The sequence below is a fragment of the Coturnix japonica genome, unplaced genomic scaffold (assembly GCF_054131305.1).
Source record: "Coturnix japonica strain WE unplaced genomic scaffold, WE-NBRP24 Scf108, whole genome shotgun sequence".
NCBI lineage: Eukaryota > Metazoa > Chordata > Aves > Galliformes > Phasianidae > Coturnix > Coturnix japonica.
In genome coordinates, this window is record NW_028189011.1 from 1 (window position 1) to 21927 (window position 21927).

General features: G+C 54.5%; 2 protein-coding genes and 1 long non-coding RNA gene across 4 annotated transcripts in view; 1 reads left to right on the plus strand and 2 right to left on the minus strand.

Annotated features, from left to right (window-relative positions):
* Nucleotides 1-1928: 1928 nt before the first annotated feature.
* On the plus strand, nucleotides 1929-21063 carry TLCD3B (TLC domain containing 3B). The gene is made up of 5 exons (XM_085535109.1): nucleotides 1929-2186; nucleotides 4516-4599; nucleotides 8907-9141; nucleotides 12539-12634; nucleotides 13719-21063. Exons 1-5 carry the CDS (start codon nucleotides 2053-2055, stop codon nucleotides 13983-13985), a joined length of 816 nt encoding a protein of 271 aa, XP_085391235.1. The 5' UTR covers nucleotides 1929-2052; the 3' UTR covers nucleotides 13986-21063.
* On the minus strand, nucleotides 4558-8737 carry LOC146751243 (uncharacterized). Its single transcript, XR_014941749.1, has 2 exons — nucleotides 8402-8737; nucleotides 4558-4605 (listed from the first exon to the last, which is right to left on the minus strand). It is a non-coding gene; the product is annotated as an uncharacterized LOC146751243 (long non-coding RNA).
* Nucleotides 8935-21927, minus strand: part of RUSF1 (RUS family member 1) — a 61256-nt gene continuing 48263 nt past the window's right edge. For both annotated transcript variants that reach the window (XR_014941735.1, XR_014941732.1), the window contains one exon: nucleotides 8935-9072. The gene's annotated coding sequence lies outside the window, so the exon portion shown is untranslated. The remainder of the gene's footprint in view (nucleotides 9073-21927) is intronic.

The window sequence follows — 21927 nt, forward strand, 5'->3', positions numbered from 1 at the left end:
AATCCCCCTTTTTTGGTGCCTCCCCCTCAATATTTAGGCCCAAACTTATGCCCCCTCCTTAATATCACCATTATATGGTACCCAAAACGGCCGCCATCTTGTTTCCCCCCCCCCCAATTTCAACCCGAAATCCTCCATTTTTGTTGCCCCCACCCAAATTTTAGTCCCAAAATCCCCATTTTTAGGGTTTTCTCTTTCAATTTATGGGTCTAAATCCTCCTTTTTTGGTGCCCCCCCCCTCAATATTTAGGCCCAAACTTGTGTCCCCCCCTTCCATATCACCATCATGAGGGTCCCAAAATGGCCGCCATTTTGTTGCCCCCACACACACAATTTTGAGCCCAAATCCTCCATTTCTGTTGCCTCCCCCCCATTTTTGGGTCAAAAATCCCCTTTTTAGGGTCCTCTCCTTCAATTTTTGGGCCTAAATCCCACTTTTTTGGTGCCCCCCCCCTCAATATTTAGGCCCAAACTTGTGCCCCCTCCCCATATAACGTACCGTGAGGGGCGTTCAAAATGGCGACCGTAGACCGTTACGGGCCTAACCGAACCCCCCCCCCCCCCCCCCCTCCCATTTTGGGCCCAAATTCGCCCTTTTTAGCCCCACCACCACCATTTTTATTGCCCCCCTCCATTTCCGGTTCCTCCCCTTCTCATTTTGGGCTCAAATTCCGCATTTTTAGCCCCCCCCCCGACCTTTTAATAACACTTTTTTCGATGTTTCGCTCTCCACCAATAGCAGAGCTCGACGCTTCTAATCTGCCCAGCAACAAGCCCAGCCTTTCTTCCCATTGGCTGCCGCCTTCGCATGCGCTCTCCCCATCCGTCCAGCGGCGCCGTTTGTAAGAAATAAAAGCCATTTTTACCCGAAATTGAGCGGAATGGCCCCAAAATGGGACCAAAATCGGAACTTTTGGCCCCAAATCTTAAACTTTGGACTCAAATCTCCAGTTCTAGGCCTAAATTGGGGCCTTTTTGACCCTACAACCCCATAACGGCCCCATAACGGCCCCATAACGGCCCCATAACGACCCCATAGCCCCATAATGGCCCTATAACCCCATATCACCCCATATCACCCCATAACCACATCTATAACCCCATAACCTACCTCATAACCCACCTTATAACCCCATAACCTGTCCCATAACCCCATATCACCCCATAACCTGCCCCATAACCCCACATCCCCCCCATAACAACCCCTCCCACCCCATAAGTGTGGGGTGGGAGCCTCCGGGGGACTAATGGGGCCCATAAGTTGGGGTCAGTATAGGGCACTGTGGGGTTTCTATGGGGCTCTATGGGGCACTATGGGGTCACTATGGGGTCAGTATGGGGTTCTATGGGGTCTTTATGGGGGACTCTGGGACACTATGGGTCTCTATGGGGCACTATGGGTCTCTATGGGGTCACTATGGGGTTCTATGGGGCGCTATGGGGTCAGTATGGGGTTCCATGGGTCTCTATGGGGCACTATGGGGTTCTATGGGGTCAGTATGGGGCTCTATGGGGTCTCTATGGGGTCAGTATGGGGTTCTATGGGGCACTATGGGGTCTCTATGGGGCACTATTGGTCTCTATGGGGTTCTATGGAATCTATTACCACCCTTAGCCCCGCCCCCTCCTTTAGGCCACGCCTCTTTCGTCCCCAAGCCCCGCCCCTTCTAATCGACCCCGCCCACCTCCTTAGTCCCCGCCCCTTCCCACGTCCACCAATCACAACGCCCCTTCCCTCTGACTCCGCCCACTCCAGCCTTTAAGTCCCGCCCCCTCACAAACTCCCACCACTTCCTCCTTTAGCCCCGCCCCTTCTAATGACACCACCCCACTTCCGGCCGTAGCCACGCCCCTTTTCTATTATCTCATCCCACTTCCGGTATTAACCACGCCCATTGCACGTGACCACGCCCACTTCCGCCTCTCGCCCCGCCCCCTTTCGATGGCCCCACCTACTTCCGGTCATGGCGCCGCCCCACTTCCGGCTGTTGGTCCTTCCCCTTTTACAGTCCCCTCCCGTTCCGGTGCTGTCCCCGCCCGGTTCCGGTTCGGATGGCGGCCCGGTTCGGTTTGGTGCTGTTGGGCTCCGTGTTCTTCCCGTTGTTGTTCGTTCTGATCCGCTCCGCTCTGCGATCGTTACCGGGACAGCGCTGCCCTGAACCGGACGCCGCCATCTTGGCTGCCAGGTAACGGGATTGGGGGGGGGGGGGGGAAATACCCGGATGGAGGGGGGTTAAAATACCCGGATGGAGGGGGGTAAAAGTACCCGGATGGAGGGAGGTAAAGTGGAGGTACCCGGATGGAGGGGGGTTAAAATGGGGGGGGGATGGGAAGTACCCGGATGGAGGGGGGGGATATAGGGGTTATATGGGGTTAAATGGGGTTTTATAGGGGGATCTATAGGGTTATATGGGGGGATATAGGGGTTATATGGGGCTCTATGGGGGATATGGGGTTATATGGGGGGTTTATAGGGGGATCTATAGGGTTATATGGGGTTATATAGGGGGATATGGGGGCTATGGGGGGATATGGGGTTATATGGGGGTTTATAGGGGGATATATGGGGTTATATGGGGGGATATAGGGGGATATATAGGGTTATATGGGGTTATATAGGGGGTATATGGGGCTCTATGGGGATATAGGGGGATATGGGGTTATATGGGGGTTTATAGGGGGATATATGGGGTTATATGGGGGGATATGGGGCTCTATGGGGGGTTATAGGGGGATATAGGGGGGTTGTGGGGCTCTATGGGTGGGTATGGGTTCTATGGGGGGTCTATAGGGTGATATAGGGGGCTCTATGGGGCTCTATGGGGCCCTATGGGGTTCTATAGGGTTTCTATGGGGCCCTATGGGGTTCTATAGGGTTTCTATGGGGCTCTATGGGGTTCTATAGGGTTTCTATGGGGTTCTATAGGGTTTCTATGGGGCTCTATGGGGTTCTATAGGGTTTCTATGGGGCCCTATGGGGTTCTATAGGGTTTCTATGGGGCTCTATGCGGTTCTATAGGGTTTCTATGGGGCGCTACGGGGTTTTATAGGGTTTCTATGGGGCGCTATGGGGTTCTATAGGGTTTATATGGGCCCTTTGGGGTTCTATAGGGTTTCTATGGGGCGCTATGGGGTCTATGGGGCTCTATGGGGCGCTATGGGGGCTGGGTGACATTGTGTGTGTGGGGGGAGGGGACAGAGGACACGGGGGGGGGGGAGGGGAGGGAGGAGATTAATGGGATTAATGGGGTGGGAATAGGGGGGTGGGGCGGAACACGGCCCTATAGGGACACATAGAAACCCCATAGTGCCCCATAGTGCCCCATAGGGACACATAGGGACCCATAGTGCCCCATGGAGCCCTATAGTGACCCCATAGAGCCCCATAGCATCCCATAATCCCATATATCTCCCCATAGGGTGGTCTCAGCCCCATATCTCACCCCATATTTCCTCATAGGGTGGTCTCAGCCCCCCATAGCCCCCTATATCTCCCCATATCTCCCCATGGGGTGGTCTCAGCCCCATATTTCCCCATATATCTCCTGTAGGGTGGTGTCAGCCCTATATCTCACCCCATATCTCACTCCATAACCCTATATCTCACCCCATATCTCTAGGGTGGTGTCAGCCCTATGGCTCACCCTATATCACCCTATATCTCCCTATAGGGTGGTGTCAGCGGTGCAGGCCGTGTGTCAGCCCCATATCTCCCCCATAACCCCATATCTCCCCCCATAACCCCATATCTCCCCCCATAACCCCATATCTCACCCCATAACCCCATATCTCACCCCATAACCCCATATCTCACCCCATAACCCCATATCTCACCCTATATCACCCCATATCTCCCTATAGGGTGGTGTCAGCAGTGCAGGCCGTGTGTCAGCCCTATATCTCACCCCATAACCCTATATCTGACCCTATATCTCACCCCATATATCTCTATAGGGTGGTGTATCTTACCCTATATCACCCCATATATCTCTATAGGGTGGTGTCGGCGGTGCAGGCCATGTGTCAGCGCCATATCTCACTCCATAACCCCATATCTAACCCCATATCTCACCCCATATATCTCTATAGGGTGATGTATCTCACCCCATAACCCCATATATCTCCCTATAGGGTGGTGTCAGCAGTGCAGGCCGTGTGTCAGCCCCATATCTCACCCCATATCTCCCCCCATAACCCCATATCTCACCCCATATATCTCCCTATATCTATAGGGTGGTGTCAGCCCCATATCTCACCCCATATCTCACCCCATATCACCCCATATCTCCCTATATCTATGGGGTGGTGTCAGCCCCATATCTCACCCCATATCTCACCCCATATCTCCCCCCATAACCCCATATCTCACCCCATAACCCCATATCTCACCCTATATCACCCCATATCACCCCATATCTCTCTATAGGGTGGTGTCAGCGGTGCAGGCCGTGTGTCAGCCCTATATCTCACCTCATAACCCCATATCTCACCCTATATCACCCCATATCTCTATAGGGTGGTATCAGCAGTGCAGGCCGTGCTGGCGTCTCTCTCAGGTTTCCTCATTGCCTCCAGCTGCCGGAACGTCATCGACGACACGTGAGTCTGCCCCATAGCGACCCATAAGTGCCCCATAGAGCCCCATAGCGACCCATAAGTGCCCCATAGAGACCCATAGCGACCCATAACTACCCTATAGAGCCCCATAGAGACCCATAAGGGCCCTATAGAGACCCATAGAGACCCATAACTACCCTATAGAGCCCCATAGAGACCCATAAGTGCCCCATAGAGCCCCATAGCGACCCATAAGTGCCCCATAGAGCCCCATAGCGACCCATAAGTGCCCCATAGAGCCCCATAGCGACCCATAAGTGCCCCATAGAGCCCCATAGCGACCCATAAGTGCCCCATAGAGCCCCATAGCGACCCATAAGTGCCCCATAGAGCCCCATAGCGACCCATAACTACCCCATAGAGCCCCATAGCGACCCATAAGTGCCCCATAGAGCCCCATAGCGCCCCATAACTACCCCATAGAGACCCATAGAGACCCATAACTACCCTATAGAGCCCCATAGCGACCCATAAGTGCCTCATAGAGACCCATAGAGACCCATAACTACCCTATAGAGACCCATAGCGACCCATAACTACCCCATAGAGCCCCATAGCGCCCCATAACTACCCCATAGAGCCCCATAGCACCCCATAACTACCCCATAGAGACCCATAGAGACCCATAACTACCCTATAGAGCCCCATAGCGACCCATAAGTGCCTCATAGAGACCCATAGAGACCCATAACTACCCTATAGAGCCCCATAGCGACCCATAAGTGCCCCATAGAGCCCCATAGCGACCCATAACTACCCTATAGAGCCCCATAGCGACCCATAAGTGCCCCATAGAGCCCCATAGCGACCCATAACTACCCTATAGAGCCCCATAGCGACCCATAAGTGCCCCATAGAGCCCCATAGCGACCCATAACTACCCCATAGAGACCCATAGCGACCCATAAGTGCCCCATAGAGCCCCATAGCGACCCATAACTACCCCATAGAGCCCCATAGCGACCCATAAGTGCCCCATAGAGCCCCATAGCGACCCATAACTATCCCATAGAGCCCCACAGCGACCCATAACTACCCTGTAATGCCCCATAGAGACACATAGAGACACAGAGAGCCCCATAACTGCCCAACAGAGACACATAGTGCCCCATAACTGCCCCGTAGAGCCCCATAACTGCCCCATAGCGACCCATAACTGCCCTATAGAGCCCCATAGTGCCCCATAGAGACCCCATAGTGCCCCATAGAGACCCCATAGTGCCCCATACTGACACCGAACCACCTGATAGTGCCCCATAACTGCCCTATAGTGCCTCCTGGTGCCCCATAACTGCCCCATAGAGACCCATAGGACCCCATAGAGACTCATAGACCCCATATCCCCCCATATATCCCCCATATCACCCCATATCACCCCATATAACCCCATATATCCCCATATAGCCCCATATATCCCTTATATAACCCCCTATATCCCCCATATATCCCCATATATCCCCATATATCCCCCATATATCCCCATATATCCCCCATATATCCCCCATATCCCCCCATATGCCCCCATATCCCCCCATAACTGCCCCATATCACCCCATATATCCCCCATATAACCCCATATATCCCCCATATATCCCCCATATATCCCCCATATATCCCCCATATATCCCCCATATATCCCCCATATATCCCCCATATATCCCCCCATATCCCCCATATATCCCCCCATATCCCCCATATATCCCCCCATATCCCCCCATAGACACCCCATATCCCCCCATATCCCCCCATATCCCCCCATATCCCCCCATATCCCCCCATATCCCCCCATATAACCCCATATAACCCCATATATCCCCCCATATCCCCCCATAGACACCCCATAGACACCCCATATCCCCCCATATATCCCCCATATAACCCCATATAACACCCCATATAACCTGATATCCCCACATATCCCCCCATAGACACCCCATATCCCCCCATAGAGCCCCATATCACCCCCATCACCCCATAACTGCCCCATATCCCCCCCATATCCCCCCCATATCCCCCCCTATCCCCCCATAGAGCCCCATATAACCCCATATAACCCCATATATCCCCCCATATCCCCCATATATCCCCCATATAACCCCATGTAACCCCCTATAACCCCATATATCCCCCATATCCCCCCATATCCCCCCATAGACACCCCATATCCCCCCATAGACACCCCATATCCCCCCATAGACACCACATATCCCCCCATATCCCCCCATAGACACCCCATATTCCCCCATATCCCCCCTATCCCCCCCATATAACCCCATATAACCCCACATAACCCCATATATCCCCCATATCCCCCCATATAATCCCATATATCCCCCATAGACACCCCATATCCCCCATATCCCCCATATATCCCCCCATATAACCCCATGTAACCCCCTATAACCCCATATATCCCCCATATAACCCCATATAACCCCATATAACCCCATATCCCCCATATAACCCCATATATCCCCCATATAACCCCATATATCCCCCATATAACCCCATATATCCCCCATATAACCCCATATATCCCCCATATAACCCCATATATCCCCATATAACCCCATATATCCCCCCATAGACACCCCATATCCCCCCATAGAGCCCCATATCACCCCCATCACCCCATAACTGCCCCATATCCCCCCATAGACACCCCATATCCCCCCATATCCCCCCATAGACGCCCCATATCCCCCCATAGACGCCCCATATCCCCCCATAGACACCCCATGTCCCCCATATCCCCCCATATCCCCCTATATCCCCCCCTATCCCCCCATATCCCCACATATCCCCCCATAGACACCCCATAGACACCCCATATCCCCCATATAACCCCATATATCCCCCATATAACCCCATATATCACCCATATCCCCCCATAGACACCCCATATCTCCCCATAGACGCCCCATATCCCCCCATAGACATCCCATGTGCCCCCATATCCCCCCATAGAGCCCCATATCACCCCCTATCACCCCATAACTGCCCCATATCCCCCCATATCACCCCATATCACCCCCTATCCCCCCATATCACCCCCTATCACCCCATAACTGCCCCATATCCCCCCATAGACACCCCATATCCCCCCATAGACACCCCATATCCCCACATATCCCCCCATAGACACCCCATATCCCCCCATATCCCCCCATATGCCCCCATATCCCCCCATAACTGCCCCATATCCCCCCATAACTGCCCCATATCCCCCCATAACTGCCCCATATCACCCCATATCTGCCCCATATAACCCCATATCCCCCCATAGACACCCCATATCCCCCCATAGAGCACCATATCCCCCCCATCCCCCCCCATCCCCCCCCATATCCCCCCATATCCCCCCATATCCCCCCATATCCCCCCATAAACCCCATATAACCCCATATAACCCCATATAACCCCATATAACCCCATATAACCCCATATATCCCCCATATATCCCTATATATCCCCATATAACCCCATATATCCCCCCATATCCCCCCATATCCCCCCATAGACACCCCATATCCCCCCATATAACCCCATATCCCCCCATATAACCCCATATCCCCCCATATCCCCCCATATCCCCCCATAGAGCCCCATATCCCCCATATCCCCCCATATCCCCCCGTATCCCCCCGTATCCCTCCATATCCCCCCATAGACACCCTGTATCCCTCCCTATCCCCCCCTATCCCCCCCTATCCCCCCATAGAGCCCCATATAACCCCATATCCCCCATATCTCCCATTGCAGACACTGGCTGGCGGCTGTTTACCCCCCATTTGCCGTCCCGTACTTCGTGTACGATTTATTCGCCATGTTCCTGATCCCTACCCCATAGCGCCCCATAGAGACCCCATAGTGACCCCATAGAGACCCCATAGGGCCCCCATATCACCCCATAGAGACCCCATAGAGACCCCATAGTGCCCCATAGACCCACATATTACCCCATGACTGCCCCATAGAGACCCCATAGAGCCCCATATCACCCCATAACACCCCATAGAGCCCCATGCTGACCTTATAGTGCCCCATAGAGACACATAGAGCCCCATAGTGCCCCATAGAGCCCCACAGCACCCCATAGAGACCCATAACTGCCCCATAGTGACCCCATAGCACCCCATAGAGCCCCATAGTGACCCCATAGAGCCCCATAGCACCCCATAGAGCCCCATATTGACCCCATATCTGCCTCATATCACCCCCATATAACACCCCATATCCCCCCATATAACCCCATATAACCCCATATCCCCCATATCCCCCTATTACAGACACTGGCTGGCCGCTGTTTACCCCCCATTTGCCGTCCCGTACTTCGTGTACGATTTATTCGCCATGTTCCTGATCCACCGGAACCGGCGGCTCCTCAAAGGCCACAAGAACCGACCGGAACCGACCAGGAACGGAACCGGAACCGGAACCGGAACCGGCAGCTTCCTGCGCAAAGAGGGGTTAATGGTGCTGCACCATGTCACCATGGTCACTGTGTGCTTCCCTATAGCCACGGTGAGGATGTATAGGGTCCTATGGGGCACTATGGGGCTCTGTGGGGTGCTATGGGGCTCTATGGGGTGATATGGGGTGTCTATGGGGCTCTATGGGGTGTCTATGGGGTGCTATGGGGTCTCTATGGGGCACTATGGGGGCAGTATGGGGCTCTATGGGGGCAGTATGGGGTGTCTATGGGGCTCTATGGGGTGTCTATGGGGCTCTATGGGGTGGCTATGGGGTCTCTATGGGGTGCTATGGGGTGTCTATGGGGCTCTATGGGGCACTATGGGGGCTCTATGGGGTGTCTATGGGGCTTTATGGGGTGTCTATGGGGCTCTATGGGGTGTCTATGGGGTGTCTATGGGGCTCTATGGGGAGTCTATGGGGTCCCTATGGGGCTCTATGGGGTCCCTATGGGGCTCTATGGGGTCCCTATGGGGTCCCTATGGGGCTCTATGGGGTCCCTATGGGTCTCTATGGGGTGTCTATGGGTGTCTATGGGGTGTCTATGGGTGTCTATGGCGTGTCTATGGGGCTCTATGGGGCTCTATGGGGTCTCTATGGGGTGATATGGGGTGTTATATGGGGTGTCTATGGGGCTCTATGGGGTTAATGGTGCTGCACCATGTCACTATGGTCACTGTGTGCTTCCCTATAGCCACGGTGAGATATAGGGGGTGATATGGGGTGATATAGGGCTCTATGGGGTGATATGGGGGGATATGGGGCTCTATGGGGTGATATGGGGTGTCTATGGGGTGCTATGGGGTGTCTATGGGGCTCTGTGGGTCAGTATGGGGCTCTGTGGGGTTAATGGTGCTGCACCACGTCACTATGGTCACTGTGTGCTTCCCTATAGCCACGATAAGGATGTATAGGGTCCTATGGGGCTCTATGGGGTGATGTGGGGCTCTATGAGGTGTCTATGGGGCTCTATGGGGTGTCTGTGGGGCTCTATGGGGTCTCTATGGGGTCTCTATGGGGTCTCTATGGGGTCTCTATGGGGTGTCTATGGGGTCTCTATGGGGTCTCTATGGGGTCTCTATGGGGCTCAGTATGGGGCTCTATGGGGTGCTATGGGGTGTCTATGGGGCTCATGGTGCTGCACCATGTCACCATGGTCACTGTGTGCTTCCCTATAGCCACGGTGAGGACATATGGGGTGATATGGGGTGTCTATGGGGCACTATGGGGGCAGTATGGGTCTCTATGGGGTCTCTATGGGGCTCTATGGGGTGTCTATGGGGCTCTATGGGGTGTCTATGGGGCACTATGGGGGCAGCATGGGGCACTATGGGTCTCTATGGGGTGTCTGTGGGGCTCTATGGGGTGTCTATGGGTCTCTATGGGGTGTCTATGGGGTGTCTATGGGGCTCTATGGGGTGTCTATGGGGCACTATGGGGGCAGCATGGGGCACTATGGGTCTCTATGGGGTGTCTGTGGGGCTCTATGGGGTGTCTATGGGTCTCTATGGGGTGTCTATGGGGCTCTATGGGGTTATAGGGTCTCTATGGGTCTCTATGGGGTCTCTATGGTGTTATAGGGTCTCTATGGTGTTATAGGGTCTCTATGGGGTCTCTATGGGGGCTCTATGGGGTGTCTATGGGGTGATATGGGTCTCTATGGGTCTCTATGGGGTGATATGGGTCTCTATGGGGTGATATGGGGTGTTATATGGGGTGATATGGGGCACTATGGGGCTCATGGTGCTGCACCAGTTCACTATGGTGACTGTGTGCTTCCCTATAGCCACGGTAAGTACATATAGGGATCTATGGGGCTCTATGGGGCGTCTATGGGGCTCTATGGGGTGTCTATGGGGCTCTAAGGGGTGTCTATGGGGCTCTATGGGGTGATATGGGTCTCTATGGGGTGATATGGGGTGTTATATGGGGTGATATGGGTCTCTATGGGGCTCTATGGGGTGTCTATGGGGCTCTATGGGGTGTCTATGGGGCTCTATGGGGTGTCTATGGGGCTCTATGGGGTTAATGGTGCTGCACCACGTCACTATGGTCACTGTGTGCTTCCCTATAGCCACGGTGAGATATAGGGGGTGATATGGGGTGTCTATGGGGCTCTATGGGGTGTCTATGGGGCTCTATGGGGTGTCTATGGGTCTCTATGGGGTGTCTATGGGGCTCTATGGGGCTCTATGGGGTGTCTATGGGTCTCTATGGGGTGTCTATGGGTCTCTATGGGGCACTATGGGTCTCTATGGGGTGTCTATGGGGTGTCTATGGGGTGTCTATGGGGTGTCTATAGGCCTCTATGGGGCTCTATGGGTCAGTATGGGGCTCTATGGGGTTAATGGTGCTGCACCACGTCACTGTGGTCACTGTCTGCTTCCCTATAGCCACGGTGAGGACATATGGGGCTCTATGGGGTGATATGGGGTGTCTATGGGGCTCTATGGGGTGTCTATGGGGTGTCTGTGGGGCTCTATGGGGTGTCTATGGGGCTCTATGGGGTGTCTATGGGGCTCTATGGGGCTCTATGGGGTGATGTGGGTCTCTATGGGGCACTATGGGGTGCTATGGGGCCAGTATGGGGTACTATGGGGTGTCTATGGGGTGTCTATGGGGTCTCTATGGGGTGTCTGTGGGTCTCTATGGGGTGTCTGTGGGGCTCTATGGGGTGATATGGGTCTCTGTGGGGCACTATGGGGTCAGTATGGGTCTCTATGGGGTCTCTGTGGGGTGCTATGGGTCTCTATGGGGCACTATGGGGGCAGCATGGGGCACTATGGGGCTCTATGGGGTGTCTATGGGGCTCTATGGGGCTCTATGGGGTGTCTATGGGGCTCTATGGGGTGATATGGGTCTCTATGGGGTGATATGGGGTGTTATATGGGGTGATATAGGGTGATATGGGGCTCTATGGGGTTAATGGTGCTGCACCACGTCACCATGGTCACTGTGTGCTTCCCTATAGCCACGGTGAGGACATATAGGGATCTATGGGGCTCTATGGGGTGTCTATGGGGCTCTATGGGGCTCTATGGGGTGCTATGGGGCTCTATGGGGTTATGGGGTCTCTATGGGGCTCTATGGGGTGTCTATGGGGCTCTATGGGGTTAATGGTGCTGCACCATGTTACTATGGTCACTGTGTGCTTCCCTATAGCCACAGTGAGGACATATAGGGATCTATGGGGTGATATGGGGTGCTATGGGGTGTCTATGGGGTGCTATGGGGTCAGTATGGGTCTCTATGGGGTCCCTATGGGGCACTATGGGAGCAGTATGGGTCTCTATGGGGCTCTATGGGTCTCTATGGGGCTCTATGGGTCTCTATGGGGCACTATGGGGTGTGTGTGTGTCTCTATGGGTCTCTATGGGGCTATAGGGTCGCTATGTGTCTCTATGTGTCCCTATGTGTCTCTATGTGTCTCTATGGGGTGTGTTTGCAGCTGTACCGCGCTGGGAAGGGCGATTTCTTCCTGGGCTGTTTGCTCATGGCCGAGCTCAGCACCCCATTCGTGTGCCTGGGGAAGGTGCTCATCATGGTGAGTGCCCCATAGATCACACACACCCCATAGAAACCCCATTTACCCCATAGAAACCCCATTTACCCCATAGAAACCCCATTCACCCCATAGAAACCCCATCTACCCCATAGAAATCCCGTTCACCCCATAGAAACCCTATTCACCCCATAGAAACACCATCTACCCCATAGAAATCCCACACACCCCATAGAAATCCCATTCACCCCATAGAAATCCCATTCACCCCATAGGAATCCCATTCACCCCATAGGAATCCCATTCACCCCATAGAAATCCCATTCACCCCATAGAAATCCCATTTACCCCATAGAATCCCCATCTACCCCATAGAATCCCCATCTACCCCATAGAATCCCCATCTACCCCATAGAATCCCCATCTACCCCATAGAAACCCTGTTCACCCCATAGAAACCCCATTCACCCCATAGAAATCCCATTTACCCCATAGATACCCCCCCAACCCCATAGATACCAACCCCACCCCACAGACACCCCCATCCCCACCCCATAGATCCCCCCACCCCATAGATCCCCCCCCACCCCATAGACCCCATAACTCCCCCCAACCCCATACCCCATAGATACCCCCCCACACCCCATAGATCCCCCACCACCCCATAGATCTCCACCCAACCCCATAGACCCCATAACCCCCCCACCCCATAGATACCCCCACCCAACCCCATAGACCCTATAACCCCCCCACCCCATAGACCCCATAGATCCCCCCACCCCATAGATCCCACAACCCCCCCCACCCCATACCCCATAGATACCCCCACCCAACCCCATAGACCCCATAACTCCCCCCCCACCCCATAGACCCCATAACCCCCCCACCCCATAGATCCCCCCCACCCCATAACTCCCCCCAACCCCACCCCATAGATGCCTTCACCCCATAACTCCCCCCCACCCCATAGATACCCCCAACCAACCCCATAGACCCCATTACTCCCCCCACCCCATAGACCCCATTACTCCCCCCACCCCATAGACCCCATAACTCCCCCCACCCCATAGACCCCATAACTCCCCCCACCCCATAGCTGCCCCCATAGCGTCCCTATACCCCGCAGTATGGCCGCCAACACACGACCCTACACAAGCTGAACGGTGCCGTCACCCTATTGACGTTCCTGTGCTGCCGTGTCCTCCTGTTCCCGTTCCTTTATGGGATCTACGGGCGCCATATTGGGGTCCCCCTATGGCGGGTCCCGTTCCACATCCCCGGATCCTACAACATGGCGGCCGCCGCCCTATTGGCCCCACAGCTCTATTGGTTCGGGCTGTTGTGCAGGGGGGCCTGGAGGCTGCTCGCCCCACAACCACCGCGGCCACCCTGAGCCTATGGGGGATTTATAGGGGATTTAGGGGGTTTATGGGGTATTTATTGGGGTATTTATGGGGGTTGTGGGGTTTCTATGGGTCTCTATGGGGTACTGGGGCCTGGAGGCTGCTCGCCCCACAACCACCGCGGCCACCCTGAGCCTATGGGGGTTATGGGGGTTATGGGGTATTTATGGGGTCTCTATGGGGTCTATGGGTTCTCTATGGGTCTTTATAGGGTCTATGGGATCTCTATGGGGTCTATGGGTCTCTATGAGGGTCTTGGGGTCTATGGGGTCTCTATGGGGTCTCTATGGGGGTCTTGGGGTCTCTATGGGGTCTATTGGGTCTCTATGGGGGTTGTGGGGTCTCTATGGGGGTCTATGGGTTCTCTATGGGGGTCTATGGGGTCTCTATGGGGTCTATGGGTCTCTATAGGGTCTATGGGGACTCTACGGGGTCCCTAGGGTCTATACAGGGGGTTCTGGGGTCTCTATGGGGTCTCTATGGGTCTCTATGGGGGTCATGGAGTCTCTATGGGTCTCTATGGGGTCTCTATGGGGTCTATGGGTTCTCTATGGGGTCTATGGGTTCTCTATGGGGTCTCTATAGGGTCTCTATGGGGTCTATGGGGTCTCTATTGGTTCGGGCTGTTGTGCCGGGGGCCCTGGAGGCTGCTCGCCCCACAACCACCGCGGCCACCCTGAGCTTATGGGGGATTTATAGGGGATTTAGGGGGTTTATGGGGTATTTATTGGGGCTCTGTGGTGTCTATGGGGTCTCTATGGGGGTTGTGGGGTCTCTATGGGTCTCTATGGGGTTCTATAGGGGTCTTGGGGTCTCTATGGGGTCTATGGGGTCTCTATGGGGTCTATGGGGTCTCTATGGGGGCTCTATAGGGGTCTTGGGGTCTCTATGGGGTCTCTATGGGGTCTATGGGGTCTCTGTGGGTCTCTATGGGGTCTATGGGGTTTCCATAGGTCTCTATGGGGTCTATGGGGTCTCTATGGGTCTCTATGGGGTACTGGGGCCTGGAGGCTGCTCGCCCCACAACCACCGCGGCCACCCTGAGCTTATGGGGGATTTATAGGGGATTTAGGGGGGATTTAATTTATTGGGGTATTTATTGGGGTCTATGGGGTCTATGGGGTTTCTATGGGTAACAATGGGGTCTGTGGGGTCTCTATGGGTCTCTATGGGGTATTGGGGCCTGGAGGCTGCTCGCCCCACAACCACCGCGGCCACCCTGAGCCTATGGGGGGTTATGGGGGTTATGGGGTATTTATGGGGTCTCTATGGGGTCTATGGGTTCTCTATGGGTCTTTATAGGGTCTATGGGATCTCTATGGGGTCTATGGGGTCCTGGGGTCTCTATGGGTCTCTATGGGGTACTGGGGCCTGGAGGCTGCTCGCCCCACAACCACCGCGGCCACCCTGAGCCCACCCCACACTTATGGGGGACTTAGGGGGTATTTAATTTATTGGGGTATTTATGGGGTCTCTATGGGGTCTATGGGGTTTCTATGGGTAACAATGGGGTCTGTGGGGTCTCTATGGGTCTCTATGGGGCACTGATGTCTCTATGGGTCTCTATGGGGGTCTTGGGGTCTCTATGGGTCTCTATGGGGTCTATGGGGTCTCTATGGGGTATATGGGGCTCTATAGGGGTCTTGGGGTCTCTATGGGGTCTCTATGGGGTCTTTATGGGGTCTATGGGGTCTCTATGGGGTCCCTAAGGTCTATACAGGGGGTTCTGGGGTCTCTATGGGTCTCTATGGGGGCACTGTAGGGGTCTTGGGGTCTGTGGGGTCTCTATGGGTCTCTATGGGGGCTCTATAGGGGTCTTGGGGTGTCTATGGGGTCTCTATGGGGTCCTGGGGTCTCTATGGTGTCTCTATGGTGTCTCTATGGGGTCTCTATGGGTCTCTATGGGGGCTCTATAGGGTCTCTGTGGGTCTCTATGGGGTCTATGGGTTCTCTATGGGGTCTATGGGGTGTCTATGGGGTCTCTATTGGTTCGGGCTGTTGTGCCGGGGGGCCTGGAGGCTGCTGGCCCCACAACCACCGCGGCCACCCTGAGCCCATGGGGGTTATAGGGGATTTAGGGGGTATTTATGGGGTATTTAATTTATTAGGGGATTTATATGGGCTCTATGGGGTCTCTATGGGGTCCTGGGGCCTCTATGGGTCTCTATGGGGTTCTATAGGGGTCTTGGGGTCTCTATGGGGTCTATGGGGTCTCTATGGGGTCTATGGGGTCTCTATGGGGCACTGATGTCTCTATGGGTCTCTATGAGGGTCTTGGGGTCTCTATGGGGTCTGTTGGCCCTCTATGGGTCTCTATGGGGTCTATGGGGTCTCTATGGGGCACTGATGTCTCTATGGGGTCTCTATGGGGGCTCTATAGGAGTCCTGGGGTTTCTATGGGATCTATGGGGTCTCTATGGGGTCTTTATGGGGTCTCTATGGGGTCTATGGGGTCTCTATGGGTTCTCTATGGGTCTTTATAGGGTCTATGGGATCTCTATGGGGTCTCTATGGGTCTCTATGGGGTCTGTGGGTCTCTATGGGGGCTCTATAGGGGTCTATGGGGTCTCTATGGGGTCTTTATGGGGTCTCTATGGGGTCTATGGGGTCTCTATGGGGTCTCTAGGGTCTATACAGGGGGTTCTGGGGTCTCTATGGGGACACTATAGGGGTCTATGGGGTCTCTATGGGGGTTGTGGGGTCTCTATGGGGTCTCTATGGGTCTCTATGTGGGCTCTATAGGGGTCTTGGGGTGTCTATGGGGTCTATGGGGTCTCTATGGGGTCCCTAGGGTCTATACAGGGGGTTCTGGGGTCTCTATAGGATGTCTATGGGGTCTCTATGGGGTCCCTATGGGGTCTCTATGGGTCTCTGTGGGGGCTCTATAGGGGTCTTGGGGTCTCTATGGGGTCTTTATGGGGTCTATGGGGTCTCTATGGGGTCTATGGGGTCTCTATAGGGTCTATGGGTCTCTATGGAATCTATGGGGTCTATGGGGTCTCTATGGGGCACTGATGTCTCTATGGGTCTCTATGGGGTCCCTAAGGTCTATACAGGGGGTTCTGGGGTCTCTATGGGGTCTCTATGGGGTCTATGGGGTCTCTATGGGGTCTCTATGGGGTCTATGGGTCTCTATGGGGTCTCTATAGGGGTCTTGGGGTCTCTTTGGGGTCTATGGGGTCTTTATGGGGTCTCTATGGGAGCTCTATGGGGTCTATGGGTCTCTATGGGGGCTCTATAGGGGTCCCTATGGGTCTCTATGGGGTGTCTATGGGGTCTCTATGGGGTCCTGGGGTCTCTATGGGGTCTATGGGGTGTCTATGGGGTCTATGGGGTCTCTATGGGTCTCTGTGGGTGTCTATGGGGGTCATGGAGTCTTTATGGGTCTCTATGGGGGCTCTATGGGGTCTCTATGGGGTCTATGGGGTCTATGGGGTCTCTATGGGGTCCTGGGGTCTCTATGGGGTCTATAGGGTCTCTATGGGGTCTCTATTGGTTCGGGCTGTTGTGCCGGGGGCCCTGGAGGCTGCTGGCCCCACAACCACCGCGGCCACCCTGAGCCCATGGGGGATTTATAGGGGATTTATGGGGTTTATGGGGTATTTATTGGGGTATTTAATTTGTTAGGGTATTTATTGGGGCTCTGTGGGGTCTAAGGGGTCTCTATGGGGTCTCTATAGGGTCTATGGGTCTCTATGGAGTCTATGGGGTCTCTATGGGGTCCCTAGGGTCTATACAGGGGGTTCTGGGGTCTCTATGGGGTCTCTATGGGGTATATGGGGCTCTATAGGGGTCTTGGGGTCTCATAGGGGTCCCTATGGGGTCTCTATGGGTCCTTATGGGATCTCTATGGGGTCTCTATGGGGGTCTTGGGGTCTCTATGGGGTATATGGGGTCCCTATGGGGTCCCTATGGGGTCTTTATGGGGTCTATGGGGTCTCTATGGGGTCTGTGGGGTCTTTATGGGGTCTATGGGGTCTATGGGTCTCTATGGGGTGTCTATGGGGTCTCTATTGGTTCGGGCTGTTGTGCCGGGGGGCCTGGAGGCTGCTCGCCCCACAACCACCGCGGCCACCCTGAGCCCATGGGGGATTTATAGGGGATTTATGGGGTATTTATGGGGTCTCTATGGGGGTTGTGGGGTCTCTATGGGGTCTCTATGGGTCTCTATGGGGTATTGGGGCCTGGAGGCTGCTCGCCCCACAACCACCGCGGCCACCCTGAGCTTATGGGGGTTATGGGGTTTATGGGGGATTTATTGGGGTATTTAATTTATTAGGGGATTTATTGGGGCTCTGTGGGGTCTATGGGGTCTATGGGGTCTCTATGGGGGCTCTATAGGGGTCATGGGGTCTCTATGGGGTCTCTATGGGGTTTCTATGGGGTCTCTATGGGGTCCCTAGGGTCTATACAGGGGGTTCTGGGGTCTCTATGGGGACACTATAGGGGTCTATGGGGTCTCTATGGGGGTTGTGGGGTCTCTATGGGTCTCTATGGGGGCTCTATAGGGGTCTTGGGGTCTCTATGGGGTCTCTATGGGGTCTTTATGAGGTCTATGGGGTCTCTATGGGGTCTATGGGTCTCTATGGGGTCTCTGTGGGGGCTCTATAGGGGTCTGTGGGGTCTCTATGGGGTCTATGGGGTCTCTATGTGGTCTATGGGTCTCTATGGGGGCTCTATAGGGGTCCCTATGGGGTGTCTATGGGGTCTCTATGGGGTCTATGGGGTCTCTATTGGTTCGGGCTGTTGTGCCGGGGGGCCTGGAAGCTGCTCGCCCCACAACCACCGCGGCCACCCTGAGCTTATGGGGGATTTATAGGGGATTTAGGGGGTTTATGGGGTATTTATTGGGGTATTTAATTTATTAGGGGATTTATGGGGTCTCTATGGGGTCTATGGGGTTTCTATGGGTAACAATGGGGTCTGTGGGGTCTCTATGGGTCTCTATGGGGCACTGATGTCTCTATGGGTCTCTATGGGGGTCTATGGGGTCTCTATGGTTCTCTATGGGGTCTATGGGGTCTCTATGGGGTATATGGGGCTCTATGGGTCTCTGTGGGTGTCTATGGGGGTCATGGAGTTTTTATGGGTCTCTATGGGGGCTCTATGGGTTCTCTATGGGGTCTATGGGTTCTCTATGGGGTCTATGGGTTCTCTATGGGGTCTATTGGGTCTCTATGGGGTCTATTGGGTCTCTATGGGGTCTATGGGGTCTCTATTGGTTCGGGCTGTTGTGCCGGGGGGCCTGGAGGCTGCTCGCCCCACAACCACCGCGGCCACCCTGAGCCTATGGGGGTTATAGGGGATTTAGGGGGTATTTATTGGGGTATTTAATTTATTAGGGGATTTATTGGGGCTCTGTGGGGTCTATGGGGTTTCTATGGGGTCTCTATGGGGCACTGATGTCTCTATGGGTCTCTATGAGGGGTCTTGGGGTCTATGGGGTCTCTGTGGGTCTCTATGGGGTATATGGGGTCCCTATGGGGTCTCTATGGGGTCTATGGGGTCTATTGGGTCTCTATGGGGGTTGTGGGGTCTCTATGGGGTCTCTATGGGGGCTCTATAGGGGTCTTGGGGTCTCTATGAGGTCTATGGGGTCTCTATGGGGGTCTTGGGGTCTCTATGGGGTCTCTATGGGGTCTATGGGGTCTCTATGGGGTCTATTGGGTCTCTATGGGGGTTGTGGGGTCTCTATGAGGTCTATGGGGTCTCTATGGGGTCTGTGGGGTCTCTATGGGTCTCTATGGGGGCTCTATAGGGGTCTTGGGGTGTCTATGGGGTGTCTATGGGGTCTATGGGGGCTCTATAGGGGTCTATGGGGGTCTCTATGGGGGTCTCTATGGGGGTCTCTATAGGGTCTCTATGGGGTCTCTATGGGGTCTATGGGGTCTCTATTGGTTCGGGCTGTTGTGCCGGGGGGCCTGGAGGCTGCTCGCCCCACAACCACCGCGGCCACCCTGAGCCCATGGCGGTTATGGGGGATTTATGGGGTATTTATGGGGTATTTAATTTATTAGGGGATTTATTGGGTCTCTATGGGGTCTATGGGGTTTCTATGGGTAACAATGGGGTCTGGGGTCTCTGTGGGTCTCTATGGGGTCTCTGTGGGTCTCTATGAGGTATATGGGGTCCCTATGGGGTCTTTATGGGGTCTATGGGGCCTCTATGGGGTCTCTATGGGTCCCTATGGGGTCTTAGAGGGCTGTGGGGCCGATTGAGGGCTCTATGGGGTCTCTATGGGGTTTATGGGGGTTGTGGGGTCCCTATGGGTTGCTATGGGGTCTCTATGGGGGCTCTATAAGGGTCTTGGGGTCTCTATGGGGTCTGTGGGGTCTATGGGGCCTCTATGGGGTCTATGGGGTGTCTATGGGTCTCTATGGGGTCTCTATCGGTCTCTATGGGGTCTCTATGGGTCCCTATGGGGTCTCTGTGGGTCCTTATGGGGTCTATGGGGTCTGGAGGCTGCTCACCCCACAACCACCGCGGCCACCCTGAGCTTATGGGGTTTATGGGGTATTTATTGGGGTATTTATGGGGTATTTATGGGGTATTTAATTTATTAGGGTATTTATGGGGTTTATGGGGTATTTATTGGGGTATTTATTGGGGTATTTAATTTATTAGGGTATTTATAGGGTATTTATTGGGGTATTTATTGGGTCTATTTATTGGGGGTCTCTATGGGTCTCTATAGAGTCCCTATGGGGTCTCTATGGGTCCCTATGGGGTCTCAGAGGGCTGTGGGGCAGATTCAGGGCTCTATGGGGTCTCTATGGGGTCCCTAGGGTCTATACAGGGGGTTATGGGGTGTCTATGGGGTCTATGGGGTCTCTATGGGGTCTCTACGGTTCCCTATTAATCCTTATGGGTTACAATGAGACCTCCGAGCCGCTAGGGGGCGCTCTACTGTTCTCTATGGGGTCCCTATGGGTCTCTATGGGGTCCCTATGGGTCTCTATGGGGTCCCTATGGGTCCCTATGGGTTCCAATGGGTCTCTATGGGGTTCCTATGGGTCTCTATGGGGTCTCTATGTGCCCCCGACCCCATTAAAGCCGTTTACTGACTGACTCCCGTCTCTGTGTGTCCCTTGTCCGTCCCATGACGTCTAACATGGGGTTACAATGGGGCTCTGTGGGGTGCTATGGGGCCCTATAGGGTCTCTATGGGTCTCTATAGGGTCCCTATGGGTCCTTATGGGTCTCTATGTGTCCCTATGGGGTCTCTATGGGTTCCCATGGATCTTTATGGGGCCTCTATGGGTCTCTGTGGGTCCCTATGGGGTCCCTATGGGTCTCTGTGGGTCTCTATGGGGCCTCTGTGGGTCCCTATGGGGTCCCTATGGGTCTCTATGGGTCTCTATGAGGCCTCTATGGGTCTCTGTGGGTCCCTATGGGTCTCTGTGGGTCCCTATGGGGTCTATATGGGTCACTGTGTGTCCCTATGTGTCCCTATGGGGCTCTATGGGTCCCTATGGGGTCTCTGTGTGTCCCTATGGGGTCTGTATGGGTCCCTATGGGTCTCTATGGGTCCCTGTGGGTCCCTATGGGGTCTCTATGGGCCTCTATGGGTCCCAATGGGGTCTATATGGGTCCCTATGTGTCTCTATGGGTCTCTGTGGGTCCCTATAGAGCCTCTGTGGGTCCTTGTGGGTCCCTATGTGTCTCTATGGGGTCCCTATGGGTCTCTATGTGTCCCTATGGGTCGCTATGGGGTCCCTATGGGGTCTCTATGGGTCCCTATAGTGTCCCTATGGGTCTCTATGGGGTCTCTTTGTGTCTCTATGGGTCCCTGTGGGGTCCCTATGGGGTCTCTATGGGTCCCTAAGGGTCTCTATGGGGTTTCTATGGATCCCTATGGGGTCTCTATGGGTTCTCATGGGTCTCTATGGGGCCTCTATGGGTCTCTGTGGGTCCCTATGGGTCCCTATGGGG

Excerpts from the sequence above, each read along its gene's own strand:
- TLCD3B (XM_085535109.1), top strand. The coding sequence starts at position 2,053 with ATGGCGGCCCGGTTCGGTTTGGTGCTGTTGGGCTCCGTGTTCTTCCCG. Across the intron at positions 2,187-4,515 it reads GCCGCCATCTTGGCTGCCAG|GGTGGTATCAGCAGTGCAGG; the intron begins GTAACGGGATTG and ends ATATCTCTATAG. Across the intron at positions 9,142-12,538 it reads TGTGCTTCCCTATAGCCACG|CTGTACCGCGCTGGGAAGGG; the intron begins GTGAGGATGTAT and ends GTGTGTTTGCAG.